This window comes from Phalacrocorax aristotelis, chromosome 1, assembly GCF_949628215.1.
Source record: "Phalacrocorax aristotelis chromosome 1, bGulAri2.1, whole genome shotgun sequence".
Lineage (NCBI taxonomy): Eukaryota > Metazoa > Chordata > Aves > Suliformes > Phalacrocoracidae > Phalacrocorax > Phalacrocorax aristotelis.
In genome coordinates, this window is record NC_134276.1 from 92,439,787 (window position 1) to 92,463,241 (window position 23,455).

The 23,455-nt window shown below is 34.8% G+C and overlaps 1 protein-coding gene across 11 annotated transcripts in view; it reads right to left on the bottom strand.

Annotated features, from left to right (window-relative positions):
- Nucleotides 1-23,455, bottom strand: part of DMD (dystrophin) — a 1,138,094-nt gene that overhangs the window by 674,924 nt on the left and 439,715 nt on the right. For 9 of the 11 annotated variants that reach the window (XM_075097765.1, XM_075097775.1, XM_075097739.1 and 6 more), the window contains 6 exons: nucleotides 20,963-21,118; nucleotides 14,890-15,060; nucleotides 7,776-7,955; nucleotides 5,643-5,771; nucleotides 3,898-4,068; nucleotides 186-308 (listed from right to left, as the gene is read on the bottom strand). In XM_075097765.1, coding sequence (XP_074953866.1) covers nucleotides 186-308; nucleotides 3,898-4,068; nucleotides 5,643-5,771; nucleotides 7,776-7,955; nucleotides 14,890-15,060; nucleotides 20,963-21,118 — 930 coding nt within the window. The remainder of the gene's footprint in view (nucleotides 1-185; nucleotides 309-3,897; nucleotides 4,069-5,642; nucleotides 5,772-7,775; nucleotides 7,956-14,889; nucleotides 15,061-20,962; nucleotides 21,119-23,455) is intronic. The other 2 variants (XM_075097785.1, XM_075097793.1) reach the window with 2 other exon arrangements.

Here is a 23,455-nt window from a genome sequence, read left to right on the forward strand (position 1 = left end):
CTTATCACTAAAACATTTAGTTAATGCTAACTAGAGACTTTTGGTTTTATAATACATTAACACAGTAAAATTTTTTCCAAGTCATATCTAAAGATCTTAATGCAAATATAGAAGTTTCTGATTCTCATTCAGTTTTTTTCATCTACCTGCCTACTTCACTCAGACTTCTGTTTCAACCAAATTACCATATCTTTATTGAAGTCCTCCTCTTTCAGATTCACCCCTTGCTGAATTTCAACCTCCAGTGGTTCAAGCAATTTTTGTATATCGAAGTCAAATTGCTCCAACTCCTTCAAAGGAACGAAGGGCTAAAATGGGAGAAATACAAAGATTATTTATTTAAATCACATACTTAATAGTTTTATTAGAAACATAAATGAAAAGGGTCACTTTTTCTAACCCCTATTGCTAAAACAATGGTAGATATTCCATCATGTGGAAAAACACCTGCACCATACGACTCACAGTATCCAAAGATACAAGATAGGTATTTAATGATACTGTAGAATTTCCATATAAGAAAACGTAAGAATTCTATGGTGAGTGAAAATGAAAAAAATTGTTATTCTCATATTTTTGTGAAATAACAGGTTTAGATAAACAGTGTAACATAACAATTTGTCTAAAAACTTAAATGTTGACACTACTTGACTATATCTGATTTGTCAGAAATTACAGAGCAAAAAGCCATCCTTTCAAATGAAAACCCACCTACTACTACCAATTGATAAAAATTTCATTATTTGTTTCAGGTTTTTAAAATCATTGCTCTTTCACAAAGAACGGCAAAAAATCCAGGAAAACAAACGATAGATAATGTTCGTATAAGATATTCCCCTAACAATATTTTGTAACATATTTAAAAAAAAAAAACAAAAACAAAACAACAAAACCTCACTAAAAGAGATTGTGTTTCAAAAAAGCCTCAGCAAAAATGCAGGAACAAAAATCACTCAACCAAATAAAACAGACACAATTCCTCCAAAATGAAACACATTATAATTATAGTGCTTTAGCTTAGTGTTCAGTTTTAAACTCTAAACCAAGCACCACTTATTAACAATAATACATTGCCCTTTATCTACCTGATACTCGAGTGCCTGTGGATAGTTTAATGTTCAATAGGCCATATATTGATTAAATGCACTGCAAAGGGTCAACAGAATAAGCTTTCTTCTTTCAAAGCCTTAAATGCAAGAACAAGCAACAAATTCTTCATAATTCTTGCATAAAATTTAGATTTAAAGATATAATGCTTTGTGACATTCTAGGTACTCTTGGACATACAACTGCCTTCTTGCTAAAGACACAAGCACATTACATTCTGATCAGTTCTCTTTTACTCTTCCTTCCAGTACAATTGTTATTTATTATAAAGCAAACGTTTGTAATGAAGATGATAACAACCAAAGTTAATCAGCTAAAACAGGAGACTGGACATCATCTATTCTCAGCTGTTCTCCAGATGACCTGGGAGAATTAGATTAAAAATGCCTTAATTGTATCTGATTATTGTAATGACAAAGATTTTGCGCACTTAAAAACATTAAATAGAAGTATAATAATGTATGATATTTATAGAGAATAATACTGTGTTCACAAATTTTCATCAAGAATCTCAGAATTACACTAGCAAGCACTTCAACCGAGGTAGAAATAATAGCAAACTACACAGTAATTTATTCTCAAATGCTCTGAAGGATGTCTTCAAAAGTACTTAAATCTCACTAAAAGACAAATCAACTAATAAAGCTGAAACATAAAATTACTAATCTCTGACAAATGCTAAAAACAATAACAAAAAGGAAAATGGAATGAATAATACTAAATGAAATTCCAGGAAGTGAATGAGGTTCAAAGGCCACTTGAAAATATTAAATCTCATTTCAGTACACTATGAAAATTTTGTTAATTAAGGACACACCAATTACATACTACCGTTTACTGACTTCACAGGTCATTTCTTATTTACTTACCTGTTGTACTGATAATTGCTAGTATTTGAAAAAATATAGCTAACTTGAAAACAGATGAGAATTGACTGAAAATAGATTATGAGAACTTACTATACCCTTGAACTGATTTTTTAAGCTGTTATTCATTGAGTGAATAATTTTACTAAGCATGAAATGAAACCCCAACACTTAGGAAACATAATATCACTCTATAAGAACAATAATTTTTCAGCCCATGAAGCTGATATCATGACTAAGGGAAGTGCAGTTACCTACATTATACAAGTGGACAAAAATGAGGCACGCAGCAATTTAGTCCTTTATCTAAATGCATACAGCATGTCAGCAGAACCACCAAGAATTCAGACAAGCTTTTGCCTCTGTATTTTATTCAATACCTGTAACTACAGATATCCTTTGTGAATCATACCCTAGGTGTCCATGCCCCAAGGTCCTAGAAAAGGTCCCCTAAATTTTAATCTACCATTAAAATTATATGCTGTAGTTATTCCTCTCTTCTTGCTAGGTACACAGTGTATAAAGCTTAGCGAGGCGCTACCATTCCAGCTCATGTTGCCTATACAACCATAAATGGGAGAACACCTGAGAAAGCAGGTTGCCAGGTGTTTGCAGGCTGTGCTCTGAAAACAGTTCATCTTGATAAGCACTTTTTACCCCTTCTTTGAGTGAACCCACACCAGGCAATGCAAATGGTTATCCCATGTTAAGCCATCTACAGGCAGTCCCACTATTCCTTAAGAGAAGCAGTAATTTCACACAACCCTATCAAATGCTGCATCAGCCCTGTATGCTTACAGTGTTGTGGAAGTGCAAGGTAAAACTGAGAAGGAAATCCAGACTGCAGATAGCAGATGTTGAGAATAAAAATGTCACAAAACACAGTTTGGGCTTTGTGCCAAGAAGAACAAACTACAGTTTGTACTTCTGTAAGAAGTGAGAAGCACACAATAATGGCTGAGTACTACTGGTGGCCAATAGGAAAAAAAAAAGAAAAGAGGATCTTTATTCATAGGAAAAATTTTTCTCTGTTCCAGAAATAGAACCTAAATAAACTCAAAAATCCACAAAGTACTGGTTACACAGGGTATCGAGCCCTGCGTAAACCCCAAACAACTAATGAAAGCCATGTCTCTTTGCTCATGCTTTTTGTAAAGTTTATTTCCTGCTTTGCCACTGATCCTCTGTGCATTCATTTCCAGTGCTATTACAGTAGCCAGCAAGAAGAGTTAAGATTGGGATCCATGCATTCCCATATATCCTATATACCAACCTGTATGTCTGCCTGCTTTAATCTGCCAAACAGCTCTTTGCAATAAAGGTATCAAATGGAGAAAGTAGGTGGCTTATGCCCTCCCTCATACCAATTCAGAAGTCGCAACTAAAAATTACCTAATCCATACTGAATTCAGATTCAGTAGTCAAACTAGTTGTACAGGTGAGTAGCTGAAGTATAATTGGTACAATCTGTGCATATCTATCTATCTATCTATCTGTCTGTTTGTTTGTCTATCTCTTCAACCTTGCTGAGTCACAGACTCATAGGAAAAGACTGGTTGCATTTAATGAAAAAATATCCTCCAAAACCCAGTCTATATATATAAAAGGACTATTCATACTTTGAGAAGATTAATAATCTTACTGATTCCAGGATGTTGCTCAGTCTTTGTAAGTTAATGAAGTAATCAGTGTAACACTCCTATCAAGTCAATAAATACTTCTAATTGTGAAACAGTGAAAAAAAACCTTAATGCCAAAAACCCCAAACCTTAACAGTTTAAAAAAATATATTCTTAGGATGCACAGTTTTTTCCTTTAAAAGCTTAGTTTTTGGAGAAACTGCAGCCCGTTATGTAGTTGTAATTGTGCACCTTACATAAATACCATTTTGTATGCATCTTTGTAAGGAAGCAAGTCTTCCTACCTTTCCACTCTTAATTCTTTGTGATATAGTTGCAAATCGCTGGTTGAGCTCTGACAGTTTAGGCTCTATTATTTTCCTGCAGTGATCTCCATGGTTTGTCATCAGGTCTACTGCCTGGTCACGCACAGAGTCCACCTTTGGATGCATATCACTCAGCTCAGCCTTTAAGCGCTACAGTCCGTGAGCAAGAGACAGGGCTTGAAGTTAGTAATAAATGCAAAGAGAGAGAAAGAGAGAGAGAGAGAGTGTGCAAAGGAATAGGGAGCAAAACCACAAAGCAAATTCAGATAATTATGCATGAGTGTGTAAATTCAGTAGAAATACATTAGTTAACATTCCCACTCATATCCCTCAAATTTATGTCAGGAATGTATCTACATGTCTGTTTCAATATGTCCTAGAGGAAATTAATGGTGAACATTATTTCTAGGCAGGTTCTTATCTGCAATAATACAATCCTCAGCATATTTCAGGGTATGCTAAATTATTTTATGTTCCTAAAGCTAAGAAGAGCTGCTGAGTCATGCATTATGGAGCTTGGTGTATAGTCGTTGCTTTCATTTCGGTTCATGCCTGTAGTTGGGGCAGAGAAAAATGACCAGATGAAAACTAGTGGGAATTTTTTCTATAAATCTATCACAAATTACAAAAAACTGGAGTCAAATACCTTCTTCCTCTGCAATAGTAATCTTAACAGTAGATCCAGTATGGGCAGAGGCCAAAAAAGATAGCCAGGCATTCAGGAATTGTAAGCATAACTGGGCATTAAGAATTCTATTTCACTGTCAGTATGAAAGGCCTTTGTGCAACACAAATATATGTAACTGTATTGATGGCGAAGATAATTGTACTTTGTACCTGATGGTAGCAAAATTGTTCATTCAGTTACAAAAGTCTGTCCTGTAATCCTGCTGAGATCAATGAGGCATTGATTTATGCTCTGCCTTGAAATTTGTAGTTTTGCGTTAGTAAACGGTACCATTATGTTGGTGCCAGCAATACAGTTCTGATTTTGATTTGCAAACTGTTCCTCAGACAGTATGAACTGAGCATGGTCTCCAATACAAAGTAAAACTTCACAGTGATTTCAGAAAATAAAAATCCCTATAGAAAATAATTTGAGGTTGTTTAATCTCAAGAAAGAAGGTATTTTAAATGAGATGCTTTAAAATTCACATCTATCTTGCAAGTTAATTTTTCATCAGTTGGTCAAATGATGCAATGGGTTGAATAAAGCCTTCTGATCAATACAGTAACTCATTAATTATACAGCTAGTTCACCATATAATATTCTTGTCTGTGGTGTTGTCTGGCATCAACGCAGTGTTTAGAGTTAAAACAATCATATGACAGAGATACCAAACGCAGATACCATAGATATCAGAAAAGTACCACAGGAAAACAGAAAAGCAACTAAAAATGAAGAACAAGGGAAAAAAAAAGGATTTTGTTCAACCAGATGTGTTAAAATGTATTTTCCAGCAAATGCAGGTTTAATTACCTGCTGTTCTACTCACCAGGAAGCCCCCAAGACTTACAATAACATATCTGGTCTTATTTCTGCAGGGATTTATCTTTTGCAATGCAGTGCAAATTTATTAAGTAATCTACAAGCTGTAGGGGGTAGTTTTATCACAGAAAAAAGAATGTTAATAAATTTGTGATAGTTTTCAAAATACGCTCGTTTTGCCACATTCCTTTTTAGAATAAAATTAATGTTTTCCAGAAAACTACATTTTTTTTACCTTAAGAATTTCCTCTTTTTGCTGCAGCTTTTGTTTATCAGATTCATCCAACAGTATTTCAGCACGATACATCCAAGTTGTGACATTAGCTACATTCTGATCAAAAGCCTCCATGTGCTTTTGATATTCCTGTATGTGGAAAAGGTAAATACTGCATACAAAAAAAGTAATCAGAACTAAAATAACAGCCGTAATTATGCCAACTGTGGCAAAATGCATACATTATCAAATTAAACTTGTTTATTTTATACAGTAACTGCTTGTTTTGTGAAGGAGAGAATCTGTTGTTTGTTTGTTCTCACTTTATATATTATATTTCTTTAAAAATACAATCTAGGGAAGAAAGAAGGTTCCAAAGTGACAGGCAGGAGGGTAATACAGTCAAAGAAAGACACAGGCATCTGCAACTCACATAGGCTGCAGAGAGGAACAGGAAGGTGACAGCCAGGCCAACTGGAGTTGGAAAGCAGAGTTTCCAAAGAACCACGTACAGAACTCATTTTGGAAAGCCACTAAGTTGGTTGAAACTAAGGTGGAGACAAGGATGCACTTGCAAAGTCACAAGCAAGAATGCAAGCTTAGTATATAAAATTTTTATTTGCAGTTCACCTAACTTCTCAGTTTGGAGACTTTTTAAAAAAGCTGTTCTCGTTGCGATTCTTATAAATCTTTATTTTTTTCCTCCTTAATTTAAAAACCTCATCTTTTTTGCTGAGGTCTACACATATCCACCTCAGAACTCCAGGTGAACTATGTGTACTTTGATATAATACTAAGTAAGTAGTATTTTTATAGGCAAAAGGATCAGCTCGATGACATATTGCAGTAGTTACCACCAGTACACTACTAAAATATCTATATTTGGCCTGTGTTTACCAGTTTGTTAACTGTGGCAAACATGCACACATTATGAAATTAAACTTGTTTATTTTATGTAGTAACTGTAGAATCTAAAGCAGACAGAGGAATACGTAACTATACCACTCTCTAAACTCCACTGTAGGTTTCTTATTATCAGTTCCACATTGAAGCTGAGCATCTACATCATATTGAATGAAATGCTTAAGTTTTCCAGATAAAACAGGCACAACCAGGTGCTTGCACTTGTATACTGCATACAGTCGAAGAAGCTCTGTAGGGATGCTGTATATCCATCGCAGAAGCATTCATAACGTAGCCACACAGACTCTAGCTGACCTTTAACACATTGAGCTCTGAAAAGTCATGATAAAGGTTAACAGTCTCTTAGAACCCCTTCAGCTTCTCTGGGTTGAAACTGCATTCCCATTCTCTCTGCACCAGAAAGAGCATACCAGATTTCCAAAAGCATTCTGGCAGTTGAATGGTTAAGATTCTTTGTGTTTAAGGGTTCCAGCTGTCATCTTTTTATGGCAGAACTAATTTTAAGGGAGAGTATAGTTATGTGACTATCAGCAGTGTGAAGTAGCTGGGACTGGGGCTTCTGAAGCTGAATTAAGTGGTTTAGGGATTTTACTTTGGACCAAGCTTAATCTGGTGCCATTAACTAAGTATCCCCACCAAAACAGGCACCATGAAACATGCACATCATGCAGTTCTGAAAGACCAAATCGTAGTCCTTGAGCACATTAGGTGTACACCCTGAGATTCTGATTTATTTGCCTCCAAAACGAAACTCATTCACACCCCAAAGCTACCCTGTGGACCAAACCAACCTGCAAGCAGGGACTTACTTCCCACCTGCGCTAGTCTTCCAAACAGAAATGCTAATGTAGAGAAAAGTAGATGAGGCTGTTGATATCAATACCAAGACTTATTCAACTTATTTGACTATTTCTTTCTCTTTATTCATATTCAAGTAGTCTAGGTCCTTCATTCATAGGCATTTCATTCATAAGGAAAAAAATAAATACTCCAGGAACTAATGAGGGAGACAGGAACGGGAAGTGTTAACAGTCAAGACTTGATGAATCCATCACTCTGTAAACAATCACATTCTTAAAATATATGCAATGTACTAAACAACAATCTGATTGTGTACCTATGTGTTCAATAAGTGTAGTCCACGGCACCGAAAAAAGCACTCCTATAAGGCTGAGTACCTATGACTGGGAACCAACATTTCCTCTATGTGAACAAATACATTTTCCTTACCAGTAACAGATTGAACCATTCCTCAGCACGTGAAGTTACTGCTATCCAATTACTATTCAGGAGGCTGAGTTTATCCTCCACTAGACTCTCCTTTCCTTTCAGCACTGTCTTCAAATTCTCTCCTAAATCACTGATGCTCTTAAGATGGCCTTGGCGTTTCTCTATCTCTTTCCGTGTTGCCTACAGGAGAAGAATAAAAAATAAAAGTTCAGGAAATTAAAATTTTTCCACACTAAGAATATCAAATATTAAAACAGCTGGTAAGTTCTTACTCTTGTTTCCTATAGGATCTGTGAAGAGCAGTAAGTAAAAAGTAAATTGTTCCTCTTTAGTCTTGATAAAATTCTGAATGTTCTTCATATTCTCATAAAAATCTTTGCTAATAGCTTAATTTTAAAAAGTGTGAATTATCTCTCATTCCAGTGTTCAATTCTAGTGTTATGTTTAAGAATTAATTATTAAACAAGAATCCATATTTTACAACATTCATACTGAGATGGTTGAAGTTACTTTGCACATAATAAAATAGCAGAGTTATCAAATAGCACATAAAGCTTACATAATAAATGGGACAATAATAAAGCATCATGATGACACCTGAAGACATAGAGAACTCCACTGAAAAACTCTCAATAAATATTTTAATATTCTTTTAATATTTTTCAAGGCAATGTTTTTCAGCAGAAACCATGTTCTCTCCTGTTAAATTTATTGTTTCCTAACTGTAGAAATTAATCTTTTCATTCCATTCAGTTGGGATTTCACTCTGTGAACTAAAATAACATTGCGCCTCTAGGCTTGAATGGTTAAAATACATACGCAGTGCTACAAGGTCAGATTTCCAGCATCTCCTCCCACTATTATCTTAGTTTATATAAATAGTTCTATTTGATGTGTAAGGTCACTTATTTTACTCATTATTAATTTTGTAATATTTGTTGCAACATGCAAGAAGTCTAACAAAAGGAGCAAACTCCAACATATTTAGACAACATGTAAAAAACCAGGAATTTAATACTAAATACTGAGATGACGCCATGCAGGGTATAATAATCTTTCTGAATAGTAAAGGAGAGGCAAAAATTCCTTACACCTAATATCACATATAACCAGTTCTATGAGCTCTTTGGCAACTGATAGCACTGATCCAGGCATGTACGATCCCTATTTATAAAATAAAGCTCCAGCTAGAAATGAAGTGGTGGTCCAAACTGAACAGAAACAGAAGTTAGGAGAAAAGTAAGAATCACTAGTTTCCAGACACATTGATTTCTCACAGATGACTTGAATACAGTAAAAGAAGAACCACTTTAATCAAACCACAGTCACAATACTTCCGTCTCAGGATCAACACCGTTACTGCAGTAGAACTACATCTTTGTCACTTCCACAACATCACACCTCTGACAGTCACACATCAGTATGATTTTTGTTGATAACATATTGTTAGGGAAAGTAATATTTTGTAGTTTGCAATAAGGACAGTTACTTTTTGGCACAATACTATCTTAATAGTACCTGCAACTTTCTTGGCATATATTATGCTTAAAGCAGCTGCTCACTTCCAGTGGTTAACAGAATTAATGATCTAATTTTATACTGTTATTTCACAGAAAAGGTTTTACACTTGAATTTCATGTAATTATGAGAAATTTTCCACATTCTACTAATTTTCTGAAATACAGAGGATTTGTAATTGAATGAAGACACAATTAATGCAAATTATTAAGTATAATCTATGGAATTGAAGAATTTGAAATTTAGAGTTTCAAAGTTCAAAAGGTTCTAGTCAGATTAAAGGAAAAACATGCCCTCTTCTAATACAATTTTTTCCGTTTCACAGCAGGTACAAAATGTCATCATAAAAAAGAATAAGACAAAGAATACAATTTACCTCCAACTCAGGATGGAAAGTTTTGAGCAGTTTTATTACCTTTTCTGAACAATTTGTTTCCATTTGGAAAAGAATCTCTGAAGCACGTTTACTACGGGTTGTGGTTTCCTTTGTATCTTACGAGTAAGAAAACGCAGACAAACCTTTGGCTATACATACAAATATTAAGTCCAACTGGAAATGCAAACAGATGGATCAGATAATTAAGTAGCTATTATATAAAACTGCTAACCAAAAGACAGGCGTGTAATTGCCAATGTATACCAAAAAGTGCAACAGCACTTTGCCTGATCCCAGGAGTTGTTCCTTTCAAGGTAAAGAAATGACATAAAGCAAAGACTAGATGCACCTCTGGGCAACAAGAATATTAACTCTCCTGTGTATTAGCAATTAAGGGCCATAAATAACCAATGAGATAAGTAACCAATCGCACTTTCTTTCACCTTCTTAAAACATTGAGGCTTCAAAGGGAAAAAGCCATCCTCTGCAATACTTCAAGTTCTTATATATAAAATACTGGGCCCACTAAATACAGTTCAAAACCTAGCAAGCTCTGTAAAGACAGCAGGATTCCACACTGCATTATCAGCTAGGACCTCCTCTGTATGATACAATGTGTACTAGGTAAACTAACAACTTCTTTTCGGTTCTTTCACAACTTTGATAATTCAACACTTCATTGTATTACTCGGAATACTCTTTTCAGTATTACTGGGCAGTGACAATCCACAGGTACTTCTTCCATTGCAATATAGCAGATAGCACTGGCAAATTTTCTGTTCTAACAAGACAAAAGGACTGCTGTTAATTTAACAACACTATATAAAAGAGAGTAAAAGTGTCATGATGCCAGGATCATTTCATTAAAACTCATGAAGTGGTTTTCAAAATCTGCTGATTTTTTAAGAGCAACTTCCAATTGGCCTTCAGTCATTACCTTTCCCTGTATCTTCTTGGGGAATAGAGGAGAATATATTTCAATATATGCCATTCCCTGGGCAGCCAGGTATGCTTTGAGTGGGATTCACAGCTTGCTCTCTGAACCCACTGTACTGTGGCACGCTCTTTATCTTTCAGTTTACAAACAAGTACTACTGGGTTTTGTTGATTATTTTTTTTACTTGATGTTTCATAAGAGATTGAAAATCATAACCTCCTTCACATTAGCAAACACAAACTAGGAATGAAGGACGTTTGAAAACAGAAGCTACGTAGGAATGGTTTTTTCTGAGGATGTGGCGCAGAGGGTTTCTGAGCTATACTTTATAATGTTAAAACTATCGTGTACCTAATTAACTACTGATGTTTTTTAAAACAAACCAGAGCTGTGACTAGATACAGAGGATATTTTAATTGTGCTGGTCATTAACATAGGTAGCTTAAGAAAATTCAACATTGACAAAGGATAGAAGAAAAGTTCTATGTGCCTCCACACTGTGGACTTCTCAGAAGTAATCTTTGCAATTTGAACCTCTCTAAAAGACATGAGTTAGGTGGCTCAGTTCTCATGGGTGGGATTACAGAAGTAATCACTATGGCATTCCCAGTGGCTGATTATACATATTTATTTGTTTATTCATAGCACATCTTTCTTTTTTATTACATTCTGGCCACTGACTGTGAATCAGTTGACACAATTTTCAGATCGTTTTCTTTTACTGATTTTACTGACAGGAAATATGTTGCTAAATGTGTTAGCTAATGTAATTCTAAGTACTTATAGTCAACCTTATACTCACTGGTATTATACACTGTGTTAACATATATATTAAAGTGCTGGCAGACTCATACTGCTGATAGTAGGGAGTGATACAGGACTTTTCCTGGCAATACCATCTGCCATTTCCTTTTTGAGAAGAAGTTTTCCTGGCAATCTAATTCTTCACAAGCCAGTTCCTGATTAAAAGACACATAAACCCCACAATGGTTAATGTTTTTGGTGATAAATATGTTCATTAAATCAGACTTCTAATTATAAACGGATTTCTAATATACAATGTTTAATGACTATCTTTCCACCCACATGTCATTTTTCTTATCTGTTATAACAGAACAGAATTCAAATGGAAAGATTTATCTTGTCTCTACTGAGTAAAAAGGCAGGATTTATAGTCTTCAGTATATTGCCCATCTAATTTCATGTAACTCAGCCAAGTTTTCGTTCCATCCTTAGAAAAATTCTAGATGTGAACAAATAACACACTTCCCTTCATGTCCAGATTAATGCTGTTTCATTAATGTCATCTCCTACTCCAGATGGACATTCCTTTTTATATTAGGTGTTTATACCTTGAAGACAGTATTCGCATGTATGATTTTTTTTTCCAGCCTCTATAATTATCCTGAAAGCCTCTGAGTTTCTTTCACTTTTAAGAAGTCTTGGGTACTGAAAATTAATTAGTAGTAAGTGCAGCAATAAGTATAACTGCTTCCTTGTGCTGTAAAGAAAAAAAGATTTTGAGCTCTCTGCTTAGTTATATCGACAGCAGCACACATCCAATTTTCAGTTCATTCGCACTATTGAGTTCTACTCTCTCCCCCTCCATTTTCCATCTTAGTTTTTCTGCAGACTTTCCTCACAATGGCAATCCACTGGGCCTAATTCATCCCCCAGTGCATTTCATTAGATCGGTTACTGTCTTCGGCAGCCTACTTACCCAGGAAGTCCGAAGCCCAAAGCTGTGACATGAATCAGATACTTTGAGGCCCTGGTTCTGGGGACTGAATTATTGACGCATGATTTTGTATGATGCCTCATTGAAATCCACATAGGAGTATCAGCATCGTACATATTTATGAAGTCCTCACAAGAATTTTAAAGTGTCCGGGATAACATGCAGCAATTCCTGCCCCTTAGTGGGAGCAGGTTCTTAAGGAAAAAGTATACTCACATTGCATAATTTCTGCAAATACTTACATTTGGAAAGCTAGGATCTGACACCCATACTATCTGTTGGATTGCTCAAAATTAAAAGTCTGCTTATATTTATGTAAATATTGACTTATATTTCCTAAAGAGAATCTTAATAAAGGAATTCTGAAAGCCACTCGCTTGGTATGTACATACTTCAACAAGAGGCAGCTGCTCTCATCCAAAATTGTTTATTTTTATTTTAGTGATGAGCTGACTGAAGGAGAATTGCTGAGGTATTATATGAGGTTGGACTGCAGTGAAGGCTTTGGTCAGGATTTGAAGGCAAAATATGCTTTTTACCAGTTTTTTCTGTGACCTGTTTATGTATCATTTAATTGTGAAAACTCACAATACTTAATGAAATTCTTTAATAGTTGGAGTGGTTCCCCGTTTGATATATTTTTCTTGTTAATATTTGCTATTTTAATTAGTTCTTGTTACCTTTTTGATTGTCATAAGATAAAAATATGTTGTACTTTTTGCAAGCATGAGACTTAAAAAGGACTTCCCACTGTGTAACCGCACGGATCATCAGACTTTAGTTCTAATTATGCAACTTCTGAGGCATTAAGGTTCACATCTAACAATTAAAATATATTAAGGACAAATCTTTCTATTTAAACTGCTTGGAAGCTATATACATCTGGATTAACGTTCCTGAACACACATGCAGGAACATACAGCGTACATTTCTGTTTCAGTAGACCAGTACTGTGTAGTTTGATACCATAAATATTATTCTTATTTTCATGACTGGGTAAACGGACTGAGTAACTGGCAGGTTAGTTTGGGGGCACTGAAACCATACGATTGTCTAATCCATCTCTTAAAAATCTAACACTTGTCCTTTATTATGGGTGTTGAGATCACAATATCAATCAAAAGTAACAAGACAAACTGAACAGACTTTAGGGAAGGCAGAAAGTGAAAATGAGAAACATCAAGAAGCAATGGACTTTTTAGGGGTCAAGGTTTTGATCTGGAAGTCAAAGCACCAATAGTCAAAGCAGTAATTCTAAGATAAAAATAACAAAAGTTGATCTTTATATATTTTTGGATACTACTTTCAAAATAATGCAGTTCTTAGAGACTAATCACAAAAGACATAGACTTTCTTCTTGTTATTTATTTGTAAATCATCAGTCTATTTGAAGGCTAAAGACATTTAATTAAGCTCAGAAGCTTGAAAGGGGCAGTTAAAAAAAAATCAAAACAAAAAACCGAATCACAAACCAAATTTTACTCCAGTGCCTTTAATCTGCACAGCCTTTAGAAAAGAGTAGTAAGGTTGCCTGTGTATTATTCATGACTATTTCCAACTGGTAGAGTGTTCTTCATATTAAACGAAGGAGAAGTGATAAATTTTTACACAAATAAACTATATTGTTTGGGGAGAGGGGGCTGTTGGTTTAGTTTGAAATTATATAGGAACACACCCAAAATGCTGCTGGCTTTGCATAAATATTTGAAATTTTGAAGCTTTTGGTAATGATGAACATAGTTTCCTCTAAAGAACAGATTTTGGTATATGTGTACAATGACGGTTTGGTTTTCTTATGTTCTGACTGGATTTTTATTACATATGCAGAATATAAACTAGATTAGCTAGTGTTGAATGATACTGTGCTGTGTCTTGATATGACACAGAGATACACAGCTTGATGTAGAACTCTTGCATTCCCAGTGATTCTGTAAGATGTTTAACTACACTGTAGCACATGTAGTAATTTTGAGGAAAGTTTCATTTTAGGCCTCAAGTTTCAACCTAAAATAAGAGTTCAAGATGAAGTCTCATGGAAGTAAGAAGCCCCCAGACTGAAAACGAATGAGCTGCAAACCAAAAAGGGTCAGAAGACAAATATCCCACCTCCTGGCTGCTGTCTGAACATGTGGAATGTATAGTGTTCTGACATCCTTAATCTTCCATCCACTGTAGCTGTTTCACTGTTTAATACTTTTCTAATAATGAGTAGAATGGGCTCAGAGATAAAGAGATCTCTATTTACATGGATACTGGGTGGATAGTTTATAGTACTCTGAAAAACGAAATGGTAACTTTAAATTCATCTCATTGGAGATTCCTGCAGTATGAAGGTGAATTGTGCTATTGATATATGCAGAGGGAAAATGGTTTAAACTCTTGAGCATTAATATTTGGGTGAGATAAGGCCATAACAGTTAGAAAGTTCCACTAAATAAAACACCAGAACTTTTATTCTCTTTCTTCAGCAAGAAGGAAATCTATCTTTCTGTAGTATACGTAAACTGAGCTATATAAAGGTATAGTGTGTGCTACATTTTGTTACCTTGCCCCAGGCAATTTCAGCATCCAAATTGCTAGGCATCCCCTGAACAGCTGATCTCTTTGTCAATTCTGCATCTGTCGCTGCAAGCCATTCCGACATAGCATTAATTTCTTTTCGTAGCTTCCGGGACAATTTCAAGCATTTCTCTAACTCTTGCTTTTTTTCTGTCACCTGCAGAAAGAAAACATGTGTTTCTTAACTCTTCAGTCAAACAAGTTTAATGGTTTTCACATACAGTTTTCTATATGTCACTTTTATATAAAAGCTAGCTTGCAATTTTACAAGTCAAGTTGCACCTTCATTAGATTTATGTCTTGCCTTACTTTTCTTAAAATCTGTAATTCTACTGGTAGGGTATAAACACCTATAAAGAAAAAAGTGCATAAAGATGCATTGAGTTTGAACTAGCAGCAGACGTCTGCAAACTGGCTCCTCTGTTTTGAAGTCATGCATAGCAAACTAATTTGGAACAACTGAATAAACAGGCTTTTCTTAAGAAAAAAAATAGATGTCAAAACCCTCAAACAGTATATTTTGATATTGATGGCCCTATAGTGATATAGAGTCCTCAAGGTTTTCTCTACACAGCTACATTACATAGAAGAAAAAAATTATCTGCCAAAGAAACACCAACATCTTGAAACACAGAAGACACTGAACAATGTCAAACTAAGGCAGCAGAGTTAACTTTAAGTTTTTAATTTCTCAGCATATTATTTTGTTGCCTTTTTAATACTCTCTAAATGTAGGGGGTTTGCATAGGAATTTTTATTTTTTTCTTTTTTTTTCAGAGCAAACTGAAAAATAAATTAAAAATCAGCAGAAATGTGTCGTACTAATAAAGCCTTTCCATGGTTTAATAACATTTATTTGGGTCAATGCAGAACAACTTGTATGGTTCGCATTACATTCTTTGATGCATTCTTTACTTAGCGCTCTTGCCACCCTCCCACCTCCATATCAAAAATGCGACTGCTACTTTAGTATGATCACGTTTATCCCAGCAGGGAGTCAGACTCAGAGCCATTCTGAAACAGTAACACTTGTATTTTTGTTATATAATGATTTTACTTTCTTTCATACAAAGGGGGAAACCCAAGGTTTCCTCGAGTGTCCTCACGTGATTCTGTCTGGTACTGACTAAACATTAGGCATCTCTGTTCTAAATAAATGAACAAAAGAAAGTTGAAACACACATTTTTTTACAGAGCTTCACATGCATTTACTATCAATAGGCTACATTACAGACTTTTTGAAGAAATTGCAGTTTGTAGACTGTAATCCCAAGCTTCTTTTCCACAGTCTTCCATCTTCCCTCATAGTCCCCTTTCCAATCCTTCCTCTTTATCTGCAGTCTGTTTTCTCACTTCTAGTTTTCCTTAGAGCATCAATCTTTGTTCACATTTCCCTGAAACCTCTCACCCAGTTTCAGTCCCAGGCCATATCCCATGGAAATGATTCCCAGTCTTTGAGATGGGAATCTTCACCACAGATTTATCTGCAGCTCCTTTCTGCTTTCTTCCACATTTTCCAACCTTTCAGACCATCCTAAGTCTTACCCTCTACCTCTAGTTTCCAATCTTTTACATCCCCATATTCACCACCTTACCCTCACAGCTTTTAGGTTAGCTTTTTCATACGCTGAGTGTTTTAGACATGAAGTACTGTGGAGAGTCTCTGTTTTACTTTCTAAGTTCTTTTAAGGTTATTACATGGTACCTTGAAGGAGGGCTGAGTATTTATGTTGTCTTGACTGTCTTACACTATATTTTAGTGTAACCTGGAGGAATAGGGAAAAATATTTCTCCCTGCAAGCCTCTGAGCATATTCAGGGAGAGAGAGAAGGTACCACATACTTAGTAGAAAAGGCAGAAGAGTAAATTAAGAGATCTCAGGTAGACATTAGGCAACTGGTGATTATAAAATACAAAACAATAAATTATGTTGTGCTGAGGTTTAAAAAAGGTCAATCAAAGAAGGTGGATAAAAAGGGTTCAGTAGGTCACTAGTATTTAAAAGAAATTACCAACTATCTTGCACATCAATTAACAATCAAGTGAAATCATAGCCACTGATTTTTATTTAAGCATTTTTAAACAGAAAAAAATTGTCTACAGTAGTCCAGTCAGATGTCTAAAACTGGTATCAATATCTACGAAAACTATTTTGTGCTTTGACACTGAGTACAGGTATATGGCGCAATGGTCAAATTGATTCCTAGCTCTACTGCCAAGGAGAGTGTGAGATTTTAAAATGTAATAGGATGTTATGAGGTTAGGTACATGGCTTTTGCTATCCCTGAGTAAACAGCTCATATTTGCCCAGGGAATATGCAATAAAACATCCCTGATCATATATTATCACTCTGTAGAGGCTTACTACTAAAATCTTAGAACATTTCATCTTCACTGAATATGCTTTATGTGCTTTCTTATATGTCAAATTTATTAAATGAGACCTCAGAACTTACAGTCAGGTCAAGAGGTAAATCCCTGGGAAGGACCATAAAACTCAGCTTTTTATAGCTCCATTCACACATTAATCCAGGAATCCACACAAACTTTCACCTCTTCTTCTGATAAGTATTAAGTCATTGTAAATAAGTATTTGCAGGTACTTAGTGCACTCTCCTAAGGGTGATTGCCTGTGTAAGAATCCTAAACACCTGGTATACTATAAAGTGAAGTGACTGATACATACCCAAACATAGAAAGAATATTTCTGTTGCTATATACATCTTTAAATTCTGTATATAATATCAATAATATTATACCATTTCCATGCACGTTGCATATATCCAGAGGTTACGGATTAATCTGTTTCTGTTTGCACTTCCAATGTAAAGATGTATTTCAAAAGAAAAACAGGAAACAGTGCCCTCTAAAGGCCTTCTGTTTCATGCAATGATATCATACATATCTCCATCCATTTTCTCTATATTTTATATCTATTTTAATTATGTTAAATAGTTTACTCACAAGAATCCTTGGATGTAATTAATACAAATAAAATGAGAAAAACAGATATTTGAATTGGAAGCAAGGTGTTTTTAAAGCCTGGCATGGAATACTTATCATAAATGTAACCACTGCTCCATGATATACAAATGATGTGTTGTTTTCTTGTAAATTCATCTCAAACCTATTTACACTGGAGCCGCTACTGAAGCTTCAAAATTATTTATCATGCTTTTAAAGCATATTTGGTGAAAAATGAGGGGCAAAACTTGATGTTCTGAACAGATGAAACTCATTCCTAGACCAAAGAGAGATTTAAGGTCTGATACTACCTAAGCAATTGGGACTATTCATAGGTATTTATATCCATATGTGTATATGTTAAAAAACCAAAAGGGACAAATTGTAAAAAAAACCAAACCCACACCTTCCCATTCTTCTTAAGGGGAAGAATTCCTAGGTTCACACTATCTCAAGTTATGATACATAAAACATATAGAAAAACTACAGCAGATATTGTATAAATTAGAATGATTAGAAATTATCATAATTCTCATGCCTATTTGAGAGCAAAATACTTCAGCACATGTTTAAATTAAAACATTCCACATGCTTCAAAATATGCTTAAGGACTGTTTTAAATATGGGGGTCCTCCTGAAGCAGCACATATGAATCACACAAGTGAGTCTACACTTAAATATGTGTTTTTCACTCAGACTACACATGTCAGTCCTGAAACTTACTATTAGTTAGAACTATTATAAGTTTTTTCTTAAAAAGACAGACTTTGAGTCAATGCAGTCAATTAGGGCTGATAATGGCTGATTCTTTTAGTTCTGTACCTCTGGGCTTTTGTTACTCTCTCTAAAACTGTTAACTACCACACTATATAAAAGTATATGTGAAAAATTATATCTAGGACAACAAAGCTAAACACAGCACTGCAGATTTTTTAGACCCATTAATTTGCAATATGGCTCACTTCAGATCACTAATGGCTTCCTAATGGCACATTTTTATCCCTTCACTAGTTAAGAGAGGTTTCCTGTAACAATGGCACCTGTCTGCTGGTACATTCAACATAATGTAGGAATAAATGCTACAGTCCTTCCTAAAATAATGGAGGAACCAAATGAATTATCTAATCTCACATGATAGCTATCCACACCTTAATGAAGCAGACTCTTCAGTTTTCTTGATACTAAAAAGACTGATGTGTCTCAATACCTTTATTTTCTAGCAAGAGAGAGAACTTTCTTATTTCAGGTTCCCAAATGAGTATTATCTCTGTCAAAAGTAACATTACTCTTACTGGTTTTCCTGTAGCCAGTGGGGCTTGATTACCATTATGTGTTTAAACCACATACTGAATCTCAGTATTACCATGGGCTCGTTTTCCTAGCTAGTAACAATTTATGGTTCTAATAAGTTATAATCTGACAAAATAAAGAATTTACATTCTGTCCTATTTCATAAATTTGAAGTATATAGATTTTAGAAATAAACAAGACAACTATATCTGTAATTGACAGTCTTCATTCAGGCAGTTACAGTACCAAATTTACTCTAACCTTAATCTTACAATTTTCAGAAGTTCCATGGAAAGTTTTAATGAGGGTGAGAGGAATAAAACAGGTATAATTGTTAACTGAATTATTTGTGTGAAGTCTTCTTTAGGACAATGCCACAACTCCTCTTCAGAGCTCAAAGGTCCTTGTAGAAGTTTGTACTTCAGGAGTAGGCAACACTCCACAGATAATGCAGACCGAGAATGAAAAGCCTTTAGGGACTGATACACATTTTTTTTCTTCAGTCACAGTCTTGTTAATATTGGTTAGTAGTCTGTCTTTCCTCCTGTCTGTTTAGTTGCTTTTTAGGAAAAATTGAGTAAACAAAACTATTTTCCTGTTGGGAAGTGTAACAGCATTTAACTGTATATAAACTGATAAAGAAATAGATGATGTATAGATGGAAATCTTACACAAGGAATTACATTGCTTGGGAAATAAACAGGGATCGATTTTACATGATTAATTATACATAAATAACATATAATCAGCACCATAAGGTAAAAGTCTGACATTTTGAGAACTATTTGGCTTTTCTGTAGGTGAAGTTGAGATTATATAAAAGAACATAGGGAAAGGATGCATGTAGTTCTCCTAATTATATGCTGACATTCACAAAGTGGTCAAACTGAGAACTGTATAAAGATCAGATTAAAAAAAAAAAAAAAGTTTGTATTCCATGGCAATACATTCCTCATTACAGGGCTCAAAGGATGATGATTCACTTTTGCCCAACATGAAGAAATTTGATAATCCCTATGGAATGGAGGATGACAAATTACTAGATTCCTAACGAGGGTTTGCTGGTAGCTGAAATGTATAACAATGGGACAGTTATTCCACATACTCATAACTAAACAATATTCTATGTGGCTTATATATTAAGATACAGTGAAAAGGCAAGTAAGGGTTGTACATGACATTTAAACCAGGGAATGGTTATGACAATAACTGAACATGTGTAGTTCAGCTCAAGAGTGCAAAAGAAGCAAAGCGGAATGTTACACAAATGCCTCCTGAGGAAAGCTGCAGTAGCAAGAATTTTTGAACAGCAACAAATGGAAATTATATACTTAACTATCTGTTACAGTCAGAGAGAGAAGGAAATAAAAAGGCAGAGTTCTCTCTTTTATTAAGTAGCTCTAAGTAAAACATGAAAAAATCACAAACAAAATCTAAGTATTTTTCTAACCAGAAATGTTTTGAAACAAGTGACTGAGGCATTAAAATAAAACAACCCCCTCTGACCCCTAAAACCCAATGAATTAATAGAAAAAAAAAATAAATGAAAATACTAAGAAAGTATATGTCTAAATGGTAATAAAGGAATTTTATATTTTTCTAGATGGTTACTTTTTTCTGAGAGCAATTGAATAACCATACGGATGACCACCTTTGCCGCCGTTCTTTCTGTCCCACTGTTCGGAAAATGTGAGAGTCTTGAAAGGAACCAATAAAAAACCCTGTCTACTTACCGTACCAAGATTATTCTTCACTTTGCCAGTTAAAAAAAGGGCACAGTTTTGTGTTACAAATACAGAGCTTACCTTTGCACCCAATTCATTATATTGCAACTTCAAAGCCGTAAGCCTTTCATCCAGTTCTTTTGGGTTCTCTGTCTGCTGCTTTTGAACAATCTGCCTCCCAGTTTTTATCACTGTTTCCACTTCAGACTTCACCTCACTCAGGCTTTTATATAATTTCTAATCAAACAGAAATATGAAAGAGAAATACCTCCATTAAAATAAGTAAAACAGAAAGGACTGCTGAAGGTTTTATAAAGGCTCACTAGAAGTCTTTGCATTGCTTGCTGTATAAAAACACCATCATGCATGACTCTGAACACCTTCTATTGCCATTTGAAAGCTAAAGGGGTGGAGATGTACCATGGCGTGTGACCTACGGAGAGAGAAAATTCACCCTAAATGTGTACATGTATTAAAAAAATGTTTATGAGAAAAATTGATCAGTTTCTAAATCAGAATTCAAATTAACAGATTCAGAACAGCCTGTCTTTACTAATACTGGCTTCAAAGACTTGTACCAAAACCAATGGTAGACATTTTACAGATAAGGAAGTACACACCATCACTCATTGTTTTAAGATATGACAAAGGCTGGTTTCAAACTGATTTAGATAATGCCGTATTTAAAACAACAGATGTCTTCTGTCAATTCATACAGGTTGCTGAATGTATTTAAACTACAAATAACCACTACATTAATTTTAAAATCTGACAGTTTTTCATGCTACTAAATCAAGAGACTGGTTGGATAGAGGATTTCCCCTACATTTACTAAGTGTAATACTGTTCAAAAAATAAATAATTAAAAAGCTACATAAAAAATCATGTAATGAGGTTAAATCAAAATATGTTATATCATTCACTGCATTTTCCTGCACTATCTCAATGACTAAGCAAGAAATAAGGGATAAACAGCTGTTCAGTAAGCGACGGCATGCAAGCCATGTATAAACACGATACATTTCAAATGAATGATATTAACAAGAATTAAAGCTTTCTTTCCACATACAGAAACTTGGTATCATCATGTAAACATATGACTTGGTATCTCAAGCCATTTATCAGCCATGTAAATGCCTCATTAACATTCATGTAAGTAGAGCAGAAATTGATATTTTTTTAATTTAAGAATCAATTCTACCATGGCATGGAAATTCCACTGAACTCCACAGTGGAAAAAGACTCCACAGAGATATGCAGTGTCCATTACCACACAGGTACGTGACAAATGGCAAACATGAAGCTATTGAGAAGCTTTATTATTGAGATGTCTGGCTTAATTCTCTGTTCCAGCACTTTGCCATCATGTGTCAGAAAATAAACTTAGTCCTGCGTCTTAGACAGAACTGCAAAATAAATTACACTGTACCTTTTAAATCTGTAGTTTTCTGAGCTTTTCTTTTAGCAGCAGTACCTCATACAATGTAAAAATCTGTGTCTAGTACATCTGGACAGTAAAGGCAAGATTTATTTTTTCCCAACAGATCTGACCAGAAAAAAACCCCAAGCTGCTTTTCTCCATAATCTAAAGTCAATTACCAAGCCAATTCTCAACATGGTTATTATTTTATTTACTTAAAGGTAGTACGTAGACAATCCAACTGCTTTCTAGGTGCTTAATATGATAAATACATTTTTCACCACTGAAAACCTGTCAACGAATTAGGAAGCTGTTGTGTGTTGCACATTGGCTGTCTGATGGGATCCTATGACTAGATTTTTTTGAATAGAAACATCATGAGATTCTTTGTAGATAAAGATGCTCTTAAAATACTTTAAGTCTTCCATATGATATGATGGGGTTGCAAAAGCTAGCTGTGGAGTGAAAATACTTTAATTCAGTACAGGACTCCTAATTATATGGCTTCTTATCATTCTGATAAGAATATGAATTTAAGAGTAATTGCATTTAAGAAAAAAAAAACCAAGATCTAAAGAAATAACATTGACTTGTTCCATGCTTAATTTTTAATTTAAAGTCTTATATTTGGATCTGAAAGAGGTTGAGGGAAAAAAAATAACATCTTCAGGCATGCCATCACTCCAGAAAAAAACCCAAACAAAACAAAAAACCACACACCCCCCGCAAAAAAACAAATCAAAAGAGAACAAAGAAGCAAAACAAAACAAACCCAGCTGAACACAAGGATCTGATTGTCCTGGTTTTTGCCGTTTAAATCTCCAGGGTTTTTTTGCTGTTAAAATCTCCATTTCATTATCATCAGGCACACAGTGTTCATCTTTACCTGCCTTCAACAGTAAAGGGGTACAGGATTACAGGGATATTAAAGGGACACATGCAGATTTTCCTCATGTTCTTCAGGACATATTCACGTCATCCTTTGCTTTTGAATTGTAAGAAAGTCACAGCATCCCATCTCACTGAAGCTGTAATCTATGGTTTCCCTTTATGATTTGTGTTTCCTAGCTAGAATAAACTTGCACACTGCGACATCTCTTTTGGTTACATCACAGAGTTCCATGATCACAGCATAATGTGGAAAAAAGAGCGAA